The sequence below is a fragment of the Phragmites australis genome, chromosome 19 (assembly GCF_958298935.1).
Source record: "Phragmites australis chromosome 19, lpPhrAust1.1, whole genome shotgun sequence".
Classification (NCBI taxonomy): Eukaryota; Viridiplantae; Streptophyta; class Magnoliopsida; order Poales; family Poaceae; genus Phragmites; species Phragmites australis.
The window spans coordinates 21,529,860-21,543,362 of record NC_084939.1 but is presented as its reverse complement, the minus strand read 5'-3'; the positions used below and the strand labels follow the sequence as shown (position 1 = coordinate 21,543,362).

At 45.6% G+C, this 13,503-nt stretch overlaps 2 protein-coding genes across 2 annotated transcripts; one reads left to right on the top strand and one right to left on the bottom strand.

Moving 5' to 3' along the window:
• The first annotated feature begins 359 nt into the window (after positions 1-359).
• Positions 360-5,946, top strand: LOC133900126 (uncharacterized). The gene is made up of 7 exons (XM_062341259.1): positions 360-851; positions 1,078-1,758; positions 2,863-3,215; positions 3,804-4,015; positions 4,758-5,014; positions 5,117-5,295; positions 5,373-5,946. Exons 1-7 carry the CDS (start codon positions 632-634, stop codon positions 5,451-5,453), a joined length of 1,983 nt encoding a protein of 660 aa, XP_062197243.1. The 5' UTR covers positions 360-631; the 3' UTR covers positions 5,454-5,946.
• Positions 5,947-10,182: 4,236 nt separating this feature from the next.
• On the bottom strand, positions 10,183-12,534 carry LOC133900125 (uncharacterized). Its single transcript, XM_062341257.1, has 2 exons — positions 10,405-12,534; positions 10,183-10,330 (listed from the first exon to the last, which is right to left on the bottom strand). The coding sequence occupies exons 1-2, from the start codon at positions 12,465-12,467 to the stop codon at positions 10,183-10,185; spliced, it is 2,211 nt and encodes a 736-aa protein (XP_062197241.1). The 5' UTR covers positions 12,468-12,534.
• Positions 12,535-13,503: the final 969 nt, after the last annotated feature.

The following is a 13,503-nucleotide window of genomic DNA, read 5'->3' as shown; positions in this document are numbered from 1 at the left end:
TTTATATGCTGCATTACAGTAGCATGTGAGTAATGAATCCTTGCAATCGTCTTATACATAAAAAAAGTGTCGTTACAAAGACAACCATAGAAGCTTGAGGAGCTACCAAAGGAACTTGCAATACCATGGCACTGCATGAAGCATCATATTGCCTCCTCCAATGATGGAGGTGCCTTTGTGACTCACTCGAGAGTTGCGCACATCTTAAAGCATACTCTAACTGTCGATTAAACAGTTTACAATATGCTTTGTTTGGAACACGATTATTTCCCTGTTCCTATATAAACCGAACTGTTTCCTCTAAATACCTGTGCGGAGTTATCCTTGATGTATATATTCATGTCTGCAATTCGATTCCAATGGTGATGCCAATGTAGCATGTCGGCTCAGATGTCTCCACCCCATCTCACCAAACACCATGACCAGGGACGCGGTGGCTCCAATAGTCTATCTCTGCACCTCCTAATCCTCGCCATTATCATTGGCATCATCGCGTGCGATTAACCAACTCCCTCCAACCAATTCCCGTCGAAATTGCAAGAAAGCACCTCCCACCCGCCCCCCCCCCCCCCTCCCCTCCCTCGCCGTTCATGGTGGTCCAGCGCAAGCGCGAGTACCTCCGCCGCCTCTAATGGCGCAGTATAGGCAGTCCGGCGGCTTCTTCGACTCCCGCGGCGGGACCCACCACCCGCTCCCGGACTACCACCGGGCCCACCCCTCCTCCCGGATCCGCCGACCCGGGAAGCCCGCGCGCAGGCGCTCGCCGGTCGCGGCGGCCGCCCTCGCCGCCGCGCTACTACTCCTTGCCGGCGTGTTCCTCCTCTCGCGCCGCATCTCCCGCAACCCCGCAGGTTCGTGCCTTCCTCCGGCCTGCGACCCCGTTGAGGTTCTTGGCGATGGATTGACGCGTTCCTGTACTTGCCGCATCTTTTTAAAAAAATGGCATCTTTGATCCGCGGCGCGATTCGATGCGGGCCGAGAGTTCTTGATCCAATTTCGTGTTTGCTTGAAGCTACCATTGCGTGCTTGATTCGAATATCTCTTCATTTGGTTGTCTTGTCGTGTGTGTTTTCGCAGAGATCAGCCAAGATTTGGAGAGCGGGGAGGGGTTGACGGAGTGGAACCAGAGTAAAAGCTGGAAGAAGCTCAAGTTCGGGCACGGCGGAGGTGGCCGGAGCGCGCGGGACTCCAGATACTGGGATCGGGACGATCGGCGCCGCGACGAGGACTACTCGGAGGACGAGAAGGACAAGATCTCGGGTTCAGGTGGAAGCGCCGCCGATGCTGGTAGCAGCGCCGAGAAAGGTGTTACCTCCGAGGCTGGTGTTGAGAAAGGATTGACCTTGGAGACCGGTGTTGGTGACAAGGAGGTTCCAGAGGTGGCTGAGGGTGAGAGAGGTGGGACCTTGTACAATGAGGGGGGCAGGAAAGAGCTGGAGCAGTATGAGGCGGTGGCCATGGGGGCGGCTGGCACAGGGGTGAGGGAGGTTGATCCAGATGATGAGTATGATGATGGCATCGACACGCAGGATGATCTAGAAGATGCTCAGTTGCGTTCGTCTGATGGTGGGAGGAAGCTTGGTGATGGCAGTCATGAGAGCCCTGTGAAGAAGGATGAGGTCACCTCGGAGAGACACACAGAAGTGGGTGAAGCGACCCTTGATGGCCATGATACCAGTAGTGGAGACCAAAAGAAGGTTTCAGGGACTGGCGATAAGAAGCATGGTTCCAAGAAAAAATCAAAGCGTAAGAAGGCTGGTAAGTCGGTATCCCTCTTCAAAATTTAAATGCTAGAGTCTGCATATCTGAATTTCTGATCTTCTAGTTTAACTTGTTGCACATTTTGATTCCCACTAGGCACTAGCTTTTGATAACATAAACTTTCTGCAATTTTGTTTGGCTCCAATAGCGTGCTCTGGGCTTTACATAATAAATGAGAACAGAACGTTGTTTGTGTTTGCTTTCTGCAGTAGGACTAGTAAGATCATCATTCTTATTTAGAAACATGAAATTCTTGTAAAGTTTCCTCTGACAATGTACTGTTGGACCTAGTGACTACCAACATCTTTCAACACGAATAACACGCCTATTGCACTGAGTGGCTAAATACCCCTTGCAACATGAGCAACATGACCTGAATATGAGATGTCTCTATTAGACTTCCAACTAATATTCTAGTGTCACAACATATTCAAGACTTGCTGTTGGATTTGGAAACCTAAAAACTAGATAAAGGTAACCCGCTGCAGGTCACCATCTCCAGTTATTATTTACATGCTAGTATTTGGGGCCGGTGTTACGGGAGCATATTTACTGTGTATTTCATGCAAGTTTGAATCAATAGCTGTGAGCTTGATGACGAGTTTTATCAATATTGCTAAATTTGATGAGGGAAATGTTGAGATAACCTTCTAAAAAGATGTCATTTATGTTGTTCCAAATATATGAGAAAATCATTGATGTATGTACCAAATTTCAAGTTGAAACTAATCCTTATTGGCAAGAACCCCCCCAAAAAAAAGACAAGTGAATGCTGTGAATAGTCTATGTAATACACATGTGCCCCTCTTATCCTTTTGTTTCTCTAAACTCTAGATGAATTTGAGAATGAAATTTGGTTCTCTGAACTTCCAGTAGTCTGTGAATATTATTTTTGCAAAATTTCTGAGCCACTTCTTTTAGTAAATTATATATGCTATGGGGGAGGTGGCCAACTGCTCGTATGTTTGGGGGAAAAAAAAATCTGGATTTGATTTGATGATTTGGTTAATGTGACAGTTTTTAATCACCATCTCTCTATTAAAAGCTAGCACTGTGTTATTCTTAGATATTTATCTAATCAATTTGGATCAACATAACCAGGTTTAACCTGTGAAATGAAGTTCCTGAACTCCACTGCGCAACTTGTAGAGCCAGCGAAAAATGAGAAATTCGCTAGTTTTAATTTGGAGTATGTAGAAGTTGAGGAAAGACCTGTTGGGTCAGAATATTGGGAGCCAAGATTTGCTGGCCACCAGAGTCTACAGGAAAGAGAGGAGTCATACATTGCCCATGACCAACAGTTAAATTGTGCTTTTGTTAAGGGTCCTAATGGTACAAGCACTGGTTTTGATATATCGGAGGATGATCAAAAGTACATGAGCAAATGCCACATTGCTGTTTCTTCTTGCATCTTTGGAAACTCTGATCGTCTGAGGTCTCCATTCGGCAAAACAGTATGATTCTTTTATGTTACATGACTGATTAATTTATTACGCTTACTATATCCTGCATAAAGCTGCACTCAGCACCTATCAATTTGCTTCTAGTTTCTTTTATACCTTATGGTACATCAAAAGATTATCATTTTATGTATGTGATGTATCAGAATGTTTAGAAACTAGTTTAGCTTCAATTGACAGTATACATGGTTCAAGCATTACATGAACTTATCAAATTAGAGCAGTACTTTTACTGCTGTTTATATTCAAATGCTGACATATGAAAAGCACAACAGAGATAATAGGCCTATGAAATACAACTGCTCCTGTAATATTACAATAATCGTATCAGTCATCAACCCCTTGTATTTTCCTTATATTTGGATATACAATACAAGATCAAAAGCATTCTTTTGCATTTTTTTTCACCATAACCACATTCTATAAACTGTAAGTTAAACTGCTCTTAATCTTTCTGTTGCACCATTCCAAAGGTCCTACATTTTTTAAGATGCTTCAGAAGTTGCTATTTAAGGGTTTCTTTCACAACTTGAAAATCCATGTAACATCTCTGAGAAAAGTTTATTTATGATATCGTTTCAGATCACTAGTCTCTCAAAGAAGACAGTTTGCTTTGCTATGTTTTTGGATGAAGTGACATTGCAAACTATAGAATCTGAAGGCCAAAAAATGGACAACATGGGTTTCATTGGTATATGGAAGATCATATTGATCAAGAATATGCCTTATAATGACATGCGGAGAGTGGGGAAAATACCAAAATTTTTGGCGCATCGACTTTTCCCATCGTCAAGGTAAGAGTGACTGTCTTTATAATTACTTCTGTCCTGATTAGCCACGCGTTTCAATGGAGGACTCAATTTTTATTTGAAATGTTACATTCTCCACTGTCAGATTTTAACCTTTTGGTCTCCAAAAAATACCTTTTGGTCACATACCTTTCAAGTGTCGTTATTCATTTATGTGCATGCATGTTTTTTTGAAGGAAAAAAGTGTTTTGCAGCCCTGCTTGTTTCTGGGGTCAAACCCGCTTCAAACAGTATACACTACCCCAGAACCAAGAACTCATCCTGGTCTCATATGTGAGCCTGATTGTCTGCCTAACTAGTTTCTCAAATAGTAATTCATTCTGGTTTCTTTAATTGAATTGTGTTAAACTATCAACATTGCTGTTCAAAGATCTGCCGGCCTCACTTGGATGTATACAATTTGTTATAATATTTGTTTTGTTTCTGGTGTGTTCTCCTGTGTAATTACACTGCAATCACAGGCACAAAATGACCCTTCTATCCCCCCCCCCCCCCACACACACTTTTATGTACTGTATAGAAAATGAGTAATTTTGAATCTGAAAACATTGTGTGCTTGTTCAGACAAATAATGCATAAGCTGTTGTGTGGGGCTTGTTCTCTGTTCTCAGTTTTGTATCCAAAAAGTATTACTTACACAGTTACACCCTGTCCTTATTTTTAATTTGCTTATTTACGATCCTCTTTTGCGACATCATCATCTAAATACACTGTTAACTTGTATCAGGTTCTCAATCTGGTTAGACAGCAAATTGCGACTGCAAACTGATCCTATCCTTATCCTAGAGTATTTTCTTTGGCGGCATGGTTATGAGTATGCTATTTCCAATCACTATGATCGGCACTGTGTTTGGGAGGAAGTGGCACAAAACAAAAAGCTGAACAAGTTCAACCATAGAATAATTGATCAGCAATTTGAGTTTTACCAAGCAGATGGACTCACAAGGTTCAATCCATCGGATCCCAACAAGCTGCTACCAAGCTGTATGCTCTGTTTCCTACTAGTATTTTTTATCAGAATATTACCTGGCGGTATTAATGCACTGTATGAGTTATATTGAATTAAGAAAGTTTACTTGCTAACAGATGTCCCTGAAGGTTCTTTCATCGTGAGGGAACACACACCAATGTCCAACTTATTCTCTTGCCTGTGGTTCAATGAGGTTGATCGCTTCACACCTCGTGACCAGCTCAGCTTTGCATATACATACTTGAAACTTCGAAGAATGAATCCCGACAAGCCCTTTCGCCTCAATATGTTTAAGGTGGGTGCGCCATCATAACTAGTTGATTAACCACAACCATGTTGAATTCGATTTACTCATTATCCACAATTGTTCAGGATTGTGAGAGGCGATCAATAGCAAAGCTGTTCCATCATAGATCAGAAGAGAGACGCAGCAGTCCACAGCTAACAAGATGACATATATTCTTTCCATGTGACCGGGCAGAAGAAAGAGTGTGTACTTTGATACAGCTCAGCAAGCCGCATGACATATATGCCCCTGTCGAGGAGTTTATACTTAATATATGATGCAAGTGATTTTACCCTTGTTACTTTCCGATCCTGCAGGCCGGTTCCCGCCTTACATTTTTGCACTTGACAAAGGCGGATTAGGAGGTGCTAGCTGTTTGATTTTCTTACGTTCTCGTTGTTCTCCGTAGAGTTCTGTTTATTTTTTAGGAAATATAGTCCATCGATGATCTGGGGAAGTCGTGGCCGGGCATGGACTTCTCATGCGCGGTGTATTATCATGCAACTGTAGAACTATGTGGTGAGACTACGATATTCCTGTAATTCTCAGTGGTCTCACTGAAATGTACTATACAACAGCAAACTGCATTCTGTAATTTCCTCCAAGATAGCAAATTAGTGATTTTTGGCCTGATTTTATGAAATTTTCAGGCTTCCTCTATGTTTCGGTTATTAAATTTGAATATGAAGCGTTCATCAGTGTGTATGTTTGATCTCTGAACCTCTTTTCAATGAACATCTATTGATGTATGTATATATGTGAAAAAGGTAAATGTATCACCTAGAGCTTTATCCACACAGGTATAGGGTGTGATTGGTAGTTCGTATATTCTGTTGTCCGCATGGAGTGTATACACAGATTGAGAAGATACAAGAATGTTAAAAAGAAGAGTGTTTGGTTAGTTATATCTTTCTGGACAGATTAAACTTAGTTTCTGTTTGGTTGACTGAATCTGAGGTCGTATGAGCGGATGCAAGAGCTGATATTTTGATTGATTGTTCGTATGAAGATGATTTTATGACACTGACAAGTATACTTGTTTGTATAAGTGGATGCAGGAGCCTGTATCTGTTAAGCTAGCTGCGGAGAGAAACTCGAATGTCGGATCTGACTATGGACGTATATTTATATCCATCGGGTTAGACTAGAACAATCACTACCGGAAACAGCCCCTTTGCCGAGTGCCTCAGGCACTCGGCAAAGTACGATATACACTCGGCAAATCCTTTGCCGAGTGCTACACTCGGCAAAGGGCGCTCGGTAAACAGTTTGTCGGCAAAGACCTCTTTGCCGAGTGCACTTTATCGGGCACTCGGCAAAGGATTTGCCGAGCGCTAATCTGACACTCGGCAAAGGTCTCCTCTTTGCCGAGTGCCAGTGAAAGCGGCACTCGGCAAAGTACGTTTTGTTTGCCGAGTGTCTGGACCGTGGCACTCGGCAAAGAATTGTCACTTTGCCGAGTGTCCGAAGCCATTGCACTCGGCAAAGAATTGTCACTTTGCCGAGTGCAATGGCCATTGCACTCGGCAAAGTGACTGATAACAGCCTTCTTTTTTTTGTTTTTTACATTCCATCCAAACAAACAGAAGATATATATAACAAACATCACCAACATCACATATATATCATCAACAGCACATTTATGTCACCAACACCACATATATATCACAAACGTCACATGTCTCATAATATATCACAAATAAGTTTATAATTAATCCAAGAGGTCCATCATCTACAACCATAATTGCAAATAGATGTACCATTAACAACCACAAGTATCATAAGCAAGATGGTCAACGAAACTGATTTGGTGAAGGATTCGCTGAAGCATTAGGATCGTTCGATGCCGCCGATTGATTCTGCACAAAGGAGAAGAGATTGCATGTGTGAGACAAGATAAATATATAACATACATGAATAAAACTTTCATACTCCACTAGATTTGACCGTAAGCATGAACATACAAACTAAAACATTTATACTCACAGGAGTAGAATAGGGAGGATGTGGAGGTGGAGCGAATAGCGAAGGTGGCGGAGCTACACCCGTAGCAGCGCCAATACTTTGCATGTACTGAAGAATCTCCACCATCCTCCGCTGCTCGGCCTCCCGCTCGGCCTCCACCCTCTCCATCGTCGCTTGCATTTGCTCCCGTATCCTCCTCTCTTGTTCCAGCTGGGCCTACAATATATTCACCCTAATGTTACAATAATGCAAAGGAAAGGTATGAAAAAACCAATGAACGATGAATAAACTAGGAATAACCTCGAGTGCCTCCACCCGGTGCTGTGAAGTGTCCTTCCGAGGTCGTATGGCCGGGCTCGTGCTCGTGTTGCTTGCTCGAATCTGGGAGAGACTGGGAGTAGCGGCCGAGTCGATTGCGCCGTCGCCAATCCAGTATCGCCCATGCTTCTTTCCTCCTCCCGCCCTCATGACGACTTCTCCATCAAGGTCCTCGGTGCTCGGATCGTACTCTGGCCCATGGACCTCCCTTGCCATCGATGTGTACTCACTAAGACGGTTGTGGACGGTCGCATTGCTGTACGCCTCGGGCCCGTCCTCCGGGTTGTAGTCGACGTCGGAAGTCGCCTTGCCCTTATGGGCCATAGCAAATGCCTTGAAGATGGAGCAAGGCTGGCCACCATGTGATGCCGACTGCGAGAAAAATAGCAAGATGATTAGAAATCATGCAGAATTGAGCGTTAGAATAAATAAATGAATTCGCGTACCCATGTTTGTGCGTATCCGCTGAGATTGCGGCTGCCTTGATGGTGTGCGACACCTGGCATCATCAAACGCCGCTCCCGGCACAAGTTGTGCGTCTCCTCCCACTCGCGTGAGCACCACTTGTCCACCATCTGTTCCCAGCACTGGGGATGCGCGGCGCACCAATAAGGAATCATCTACATGCCATTAAGTACATGACATATCAGAAGATGAAATTAAGCCTTCTTAATCTCAAGAGGAATCAGTATTAATGTTCTGTATTTACCTGCAGGTACTGGTCCCGGGTCAGCGTCATGGTTCTTGCGTCCCTTTTGGTGACCTTCGTTCCAACGACGGTCCCGTGGTAAGTTACGACGGCCTGGATGCGCGCCTCGTAATGCATGTCCACGACGAGTTTTTTGCAGCATTTGGTAGCCACCGCATCCGCCCTAGCCTCATGTCCGTCCTGGCATCTAAAGAAATCCTGCATACAAACACGATGTATCCATTCATTATTTCAAGAATGTCCAATAAATACGATGTATTGAGCAATGTAGTGCGGGGAAGACTTACCCACAGCTCTTGCTTCACCCGCTCCGCCTTGTTGTTGAATACCCTGCGGGCCCGATCTGCAGCATCGGGGGCGGCGGCGTAGTGGTCAAACGAGTAGGCCGGCCCCGTCACTCCGGCGTACTCAACCAGGCCAGGGAAGTGCTCCTTGCACAGAAGACCGAGGATGCCATTGACTTGGCGTGTGTGAGCACCTCCACTCACCACAATCGTCCAGTTCCTGCCCAAGTGATTAAGAAAAATTATTAATTTCTATTTTGATTTTCAACATATCATATAAAGTAGTGATAACATATAAAGTTACTTACTTTTCCCCCTCGGGTCGAATCAGCGGGCGTCTCTCACGAGGTATCGGTCGCTGAGGGAGGCTTGCGGGACCTCGCAAGTAGACGCTCGACGAACTAGAGGAAGCGGAACCCCCTGCTGTCGCCTCCTCCTCCTCGTCCTCCTGCGCCTCCTCGTCCTCCTCCTGTGCCTCCTCGGACTCCTCCTGGGGCACCTGCTCCTCCTCCTCCTCACGCGACGGGGCGGCAGGCGACGTCTCCTTCCTGCGGCTGCTCGTCCTCCTACTCTCCCCCGATGCAGCGGTCATTGTCCTTCGGTACAAGGACGTTAGCTTCCTCATCCCACCGCCCACCATCTTTGTTCAATCACCTGCAATTAAGAAGAGTAAACCAATAAGCACATATAAACAAGAAGTCCTTAGAAAGAGATGTAAAATAAACAAAACGTAATTACAAAATAACATAGTATTACATGTATTAGAAATATTCTTCATGATCGGGATTAGCTGGATCATAAGTCTCATCATCACTATCAATCATGTCGAAATAATCAACACTATCCGAATGAGCAATGTTGCCATTGTCATTGTCCAAATGTAATCGCTCAAGCATTTGTAAGTCCTTCACATTTTGCACCTCATCTCCAACGTCCTCTTCAATAACCGTTTCATTGTCTACTTCCATTCCGATCGCTTCGGTTAAGTCTATCTCAAACCTCCCTTCTAGTCCCTCTTCTTGAAAGAACTCTCCGTCATATGTGTTTGGGTCTAAGTTGTAATCTTCATCGTTTGGGACAGGCACTTTACCGTGTGGCGATACCCTGTGCACAATATCCCAACCCTTAAGATGCCTTCTGGTTTGACACGCATAGGGGAGATAATAAACTTGCGTGGCCTGTTGGGCCACAATATAGACATCGTCTCCTGGTAAGACGGAATCCTGTCGAATTTCGACTAAGCCAAGATTACAATATGTCCGTCTCGTTACTTCAGGATCAAACCAATGGCATTTTAATATGACGGGATTAAAAGGTTCGGAACCATGAAACTTGAGTTCGTATATTTCTTCAATTCTTCCATAATACTCGACCTCATCAACGCCGCGCGTAAAAACTCCGGAACTTGTGGTTCTTCGATTGGGCCGACTCTGCTCGTAGCTTGTTGTGCGAAAGCGATATCCATTCACGTCATAACTAGAAAATGACCTGACCCTATAGGCAAAGCCATCAGCAACCTGTCTCAACTCGGCACACATAGACGCATCCCTCTGGCCCTACAAGCTCAAGCAGGATACATTGTTATATTATTCGCACGTACGAGTAACTAGGAATGTCAAACTAAGTACGAGCTAAATTGGACGGTACCTTCCGTTTGAACCAAGAAATGAAATCGGGCATTCCATTACCCGCACCCTGTCTAAGAAGGGTATCTACCTGCTGCGGGGTAGGATCCCTTGATTTACGCCAGAATTCATGAAGAAATTCCCTGGACCAACGAGAAACAAGGGGGTTAGATGCAGAATAGTGACGACGTATTTAACAAGTTCGTTGAGAACTTACTGCATGTACGGCGCCACTTCGTCAAGGTTGGTCAACACGTATAGCATGATATGGCGCCACTCTTCATGATTCAAGGTCTTGGGGGTTGATGCACTTGCGCTTCCGAGTTGCCCTCGGAAAAGGCTGAGGTTCGATTCATTTTCGCCAGCATTGTAACGAGGGGGTGGATTATGCACGCTAGGGAGGTTGTCACCATAGTATGTTGTTGTGAAGTTCGCCACCTCCTCCAGAATGTATGCCTCTGCAATGGAAGCCTCGATTTTGCATTTATTTCTACATTTCTTTCGAAGAACCTTTAGACATCTCTCGATTGGATAGCACCAACGGCCCTGCACGGGCCCCCCCATTCGTGCCTCGTACGGGAGGTGCAAAATCAAATGCTGCATCGGATTGAAGAAGCCGGGTGGAAAGATCTTCTCCAACTTACAGAGCAACACAGGTGCCATTTTTTCCAAGTCAGCAATCACGGTCCGAGATAACTCCTTGGCACAAAGCTGGCGAAAGAAATAGCTCAACTCTGCTAGCACTAGCCAGACATGCTCAGGGACATAGCCCCGAACCATCGCCGGAAGAAGCCGCTCAATCCATATGTGGTAGTCATGACTCTTCATCCCTAAGACTCGCATAGTAGATAAGTTCACTCCCCTCCTCAGATTAGCTGCATACCCATCAGGGAACATTAACGTCTGGATCCATTCTAGTACTTCCCTCCTTTGAGGCTTGCTCAAGACAAAATCGGCCTTAGGCCTTCTCCATGTCTTGCCGCGACTAGGAGGCTTCATATGTTGGTTTGGTCTATCGCATATCGTTGCCAGATCCACTCTAGCCTTAACGTTGTCCTTTGACTTGTCAGGAATGTCCATGATTGTTGCCCAAAGTGCCTCGGCAACATTCTTTTCAGTGTGCATTACATCAATGTTGTGTGGAAGGAGAAGGTCATCAAAATAGGGGAGCCGAGTCAAGCCCGACTTATGAGTCCACATATGTTGCTCACCATATCCCACAAAACCACCTTCTGGATTGACCACGAGACCATCTATCTGTTCACGAACCGTGGCACCAGTCATTATCGGTGGTGCAGGGTCTGTCACTACGACACCTTTCGTAAAGTTCTTGATGTCTCGTCTGAATGCATGGTCAAGAGGGAGGAATTGCCGATGTTTGTCGAACGATGAATACTTGCCACCCTTCTGCAACCAAATGAACCTCAGACCTTCCTTGCATACTGGGCATGGGAACTTCCCGTGAACACACCAGGCGCAGAATATCCCATACGCCAGGAAGTCATGCAGGGAGTAGTGGTACCAAACATGCATTTTGAAGTTTTTCTTTGTAGCTCGGTCGTATGTCCATACCCCTTCCTCCCAAGCACGGACCAATTCATCAATCACAGGCTCCATGAACACACCCATATTATTCCCCGGGTGTCCAGGAATTATCAACGACAAGAATACGTTCTGTCGTTGAAAGCATATGCCGGGGGGGAGATTGAGGGGGATAACGAACACGGGCCAACATGTGTATGGGGCAGCCATCATTCCATAAGGATTGAACCCATCTGTTGCCAGCGCAACACGTACATTACGAGCCTCTTTAGCTTTCTCATGATGAATGCCATCGAAGTGGGTCCATGCTTCACCATCGGATGCATGTACCATCCTGTCAGGATTGTATCGTTTGCCATTTTTGTGCCATGTCATCTGTTTCGCGGATTCCTCGGTCATGTATAGCCGTTGGATCCTCGGTATGAACGGAAGGTGCCGTAGGATTGTCACGGGAATGTCAAGCTGCCTCTTCTGGCCATCACCAGAATCTACCTCCAGGAACCTAGATGATTTACACTTTGGACAGTACTTTGCTTCCACGTATTCTTTCCTAAATAGGACGCACCCCTTCGGGCAAGCATGTATCTGCTCATACGGCATCTTAAGTGCACGAAGGAGTTTCTGTGACTCGTGCATGCTCTTTGGCAGAAGGTGACCCTCCGGAAGCAGGCTGCCAATAACTGTCAACATACCATCGAAGGCGTCTCGACTCAGGCTATACTGGGACTTCAACGCCATTATGCGTCCAATGGCATCCAGTTGAGAAACCTTTGTCTGGCCGTGAAGGGGTTTCTGTGCCGCGGCAAACATGTCATAAAACGCCTTTGCGGTTGCCTCTGGCTCCTCCTCCGTACGTCCTTCAGCGAACTGTGCCTCGTGATAGTCATTTAACATGTTTGCTACCCCGGCCTCAGCATCATAATCCTCGACGCGTGGCCTCACCACCTCCGCTCTCGTACGATCGGCTTCACCATGGTAGACCCACCGGGTATAGTCTGCCGTAAATCCATTCTTCCAAAGATGTTCCCCCATTACCTTCTTCGTTTGTCTTTTCCTGTTTGCACATTTGCTGCAGGGACAGCAAATTTTACTCGCTCCTTTAGCAGCCACGCCAAATGCCCGTTCCAAGAAAGCATCGGTCTTGTCGATCCATTCATTGGTGACCTGACCCTGACTTGCGCGGCCCGTGTACATCCACTCACGGTCCTCCATCCTCTAACATATATAGCGGCGAGTAATATAAACATCAATTGCATCTACACGACGTTCCTACTATCTTATAGGTGAGGTTAGGTCCTAATCCCACACGAGGATCCGTAGATGAGGTTAGTTTCCATTCTCTACTCCTATTCGAGACAGAATTTCGGCAGCACCTCCCCGCTGTTCTCCAAATACACGTCCTGCTAGGGAGAGTGTGTATCCGGAGAACAACAGGGAGATGATGCCGAAACTCTGTCTCCGATCGGAGCAGATCATGAAAACTAACCCCACCTACGCATCCGCGTGCTGTCCAAAAAACGTGGACAATTCGAAACAGATACGGTTTTAGATATGCAAATATCTGCATATTTCTAACCGTATCTCTTTCGAACGGGAGACGCCTAACTGGGTTACGTGATCTACAACATGATACGGAAAGAGGGGTTATACCTAGGGGGCGGTGGAGTCAGGCGACGTGGTGCAGGCAGTCTCGCAGCGCCAAGGAAGGCGATCGGGGTCGCCGAGGTACTCCGGCGCCGCTCCGACTGGCTCTTCTCTGCCAAAAAAGAAATAT

Excerpts from the sequence above, each read along its gene's own strand:
- LOC133900126 (XM_062341259.1), top strand. The coding sequence starts at position 632 with ATGGCGCAGTATAGGCAGTCCGGCGGCTTCTTCGACTCCCGCGGCGGG. Across the intron at positions 852-1,077 it reads CATCTCCCGCAACCCCGCAG|AGATCAGCCAAGATTTGGAG; the intron begins GTTCGTGCCTTC and ends GTGTTTTCGCAG. Across the intron at positions 4,016-4,757 it reads CGACTTTTCCCATCGTCAAG|GTTCTCAATCTGGTTAGACA; the intron begins GTAAGAGTGACT and ends AACTTGTATCAG.
- LOC133900125 (XM_062341257.1), bottom strand. The coding sequence starts at position 12,467 with ATGGCGTTGAAGTCCCAGTATAGCCTGAGTCGAGACGCCTTCGATGGT. Across the intron at positions 10,331-10,404 it reads GAAGTGGCGCCGTACATGCA|GGAATTTCTTCATGAATTCT; the intron begins GTAAGTTCTCAA and ends TCGTTGGTCCAG.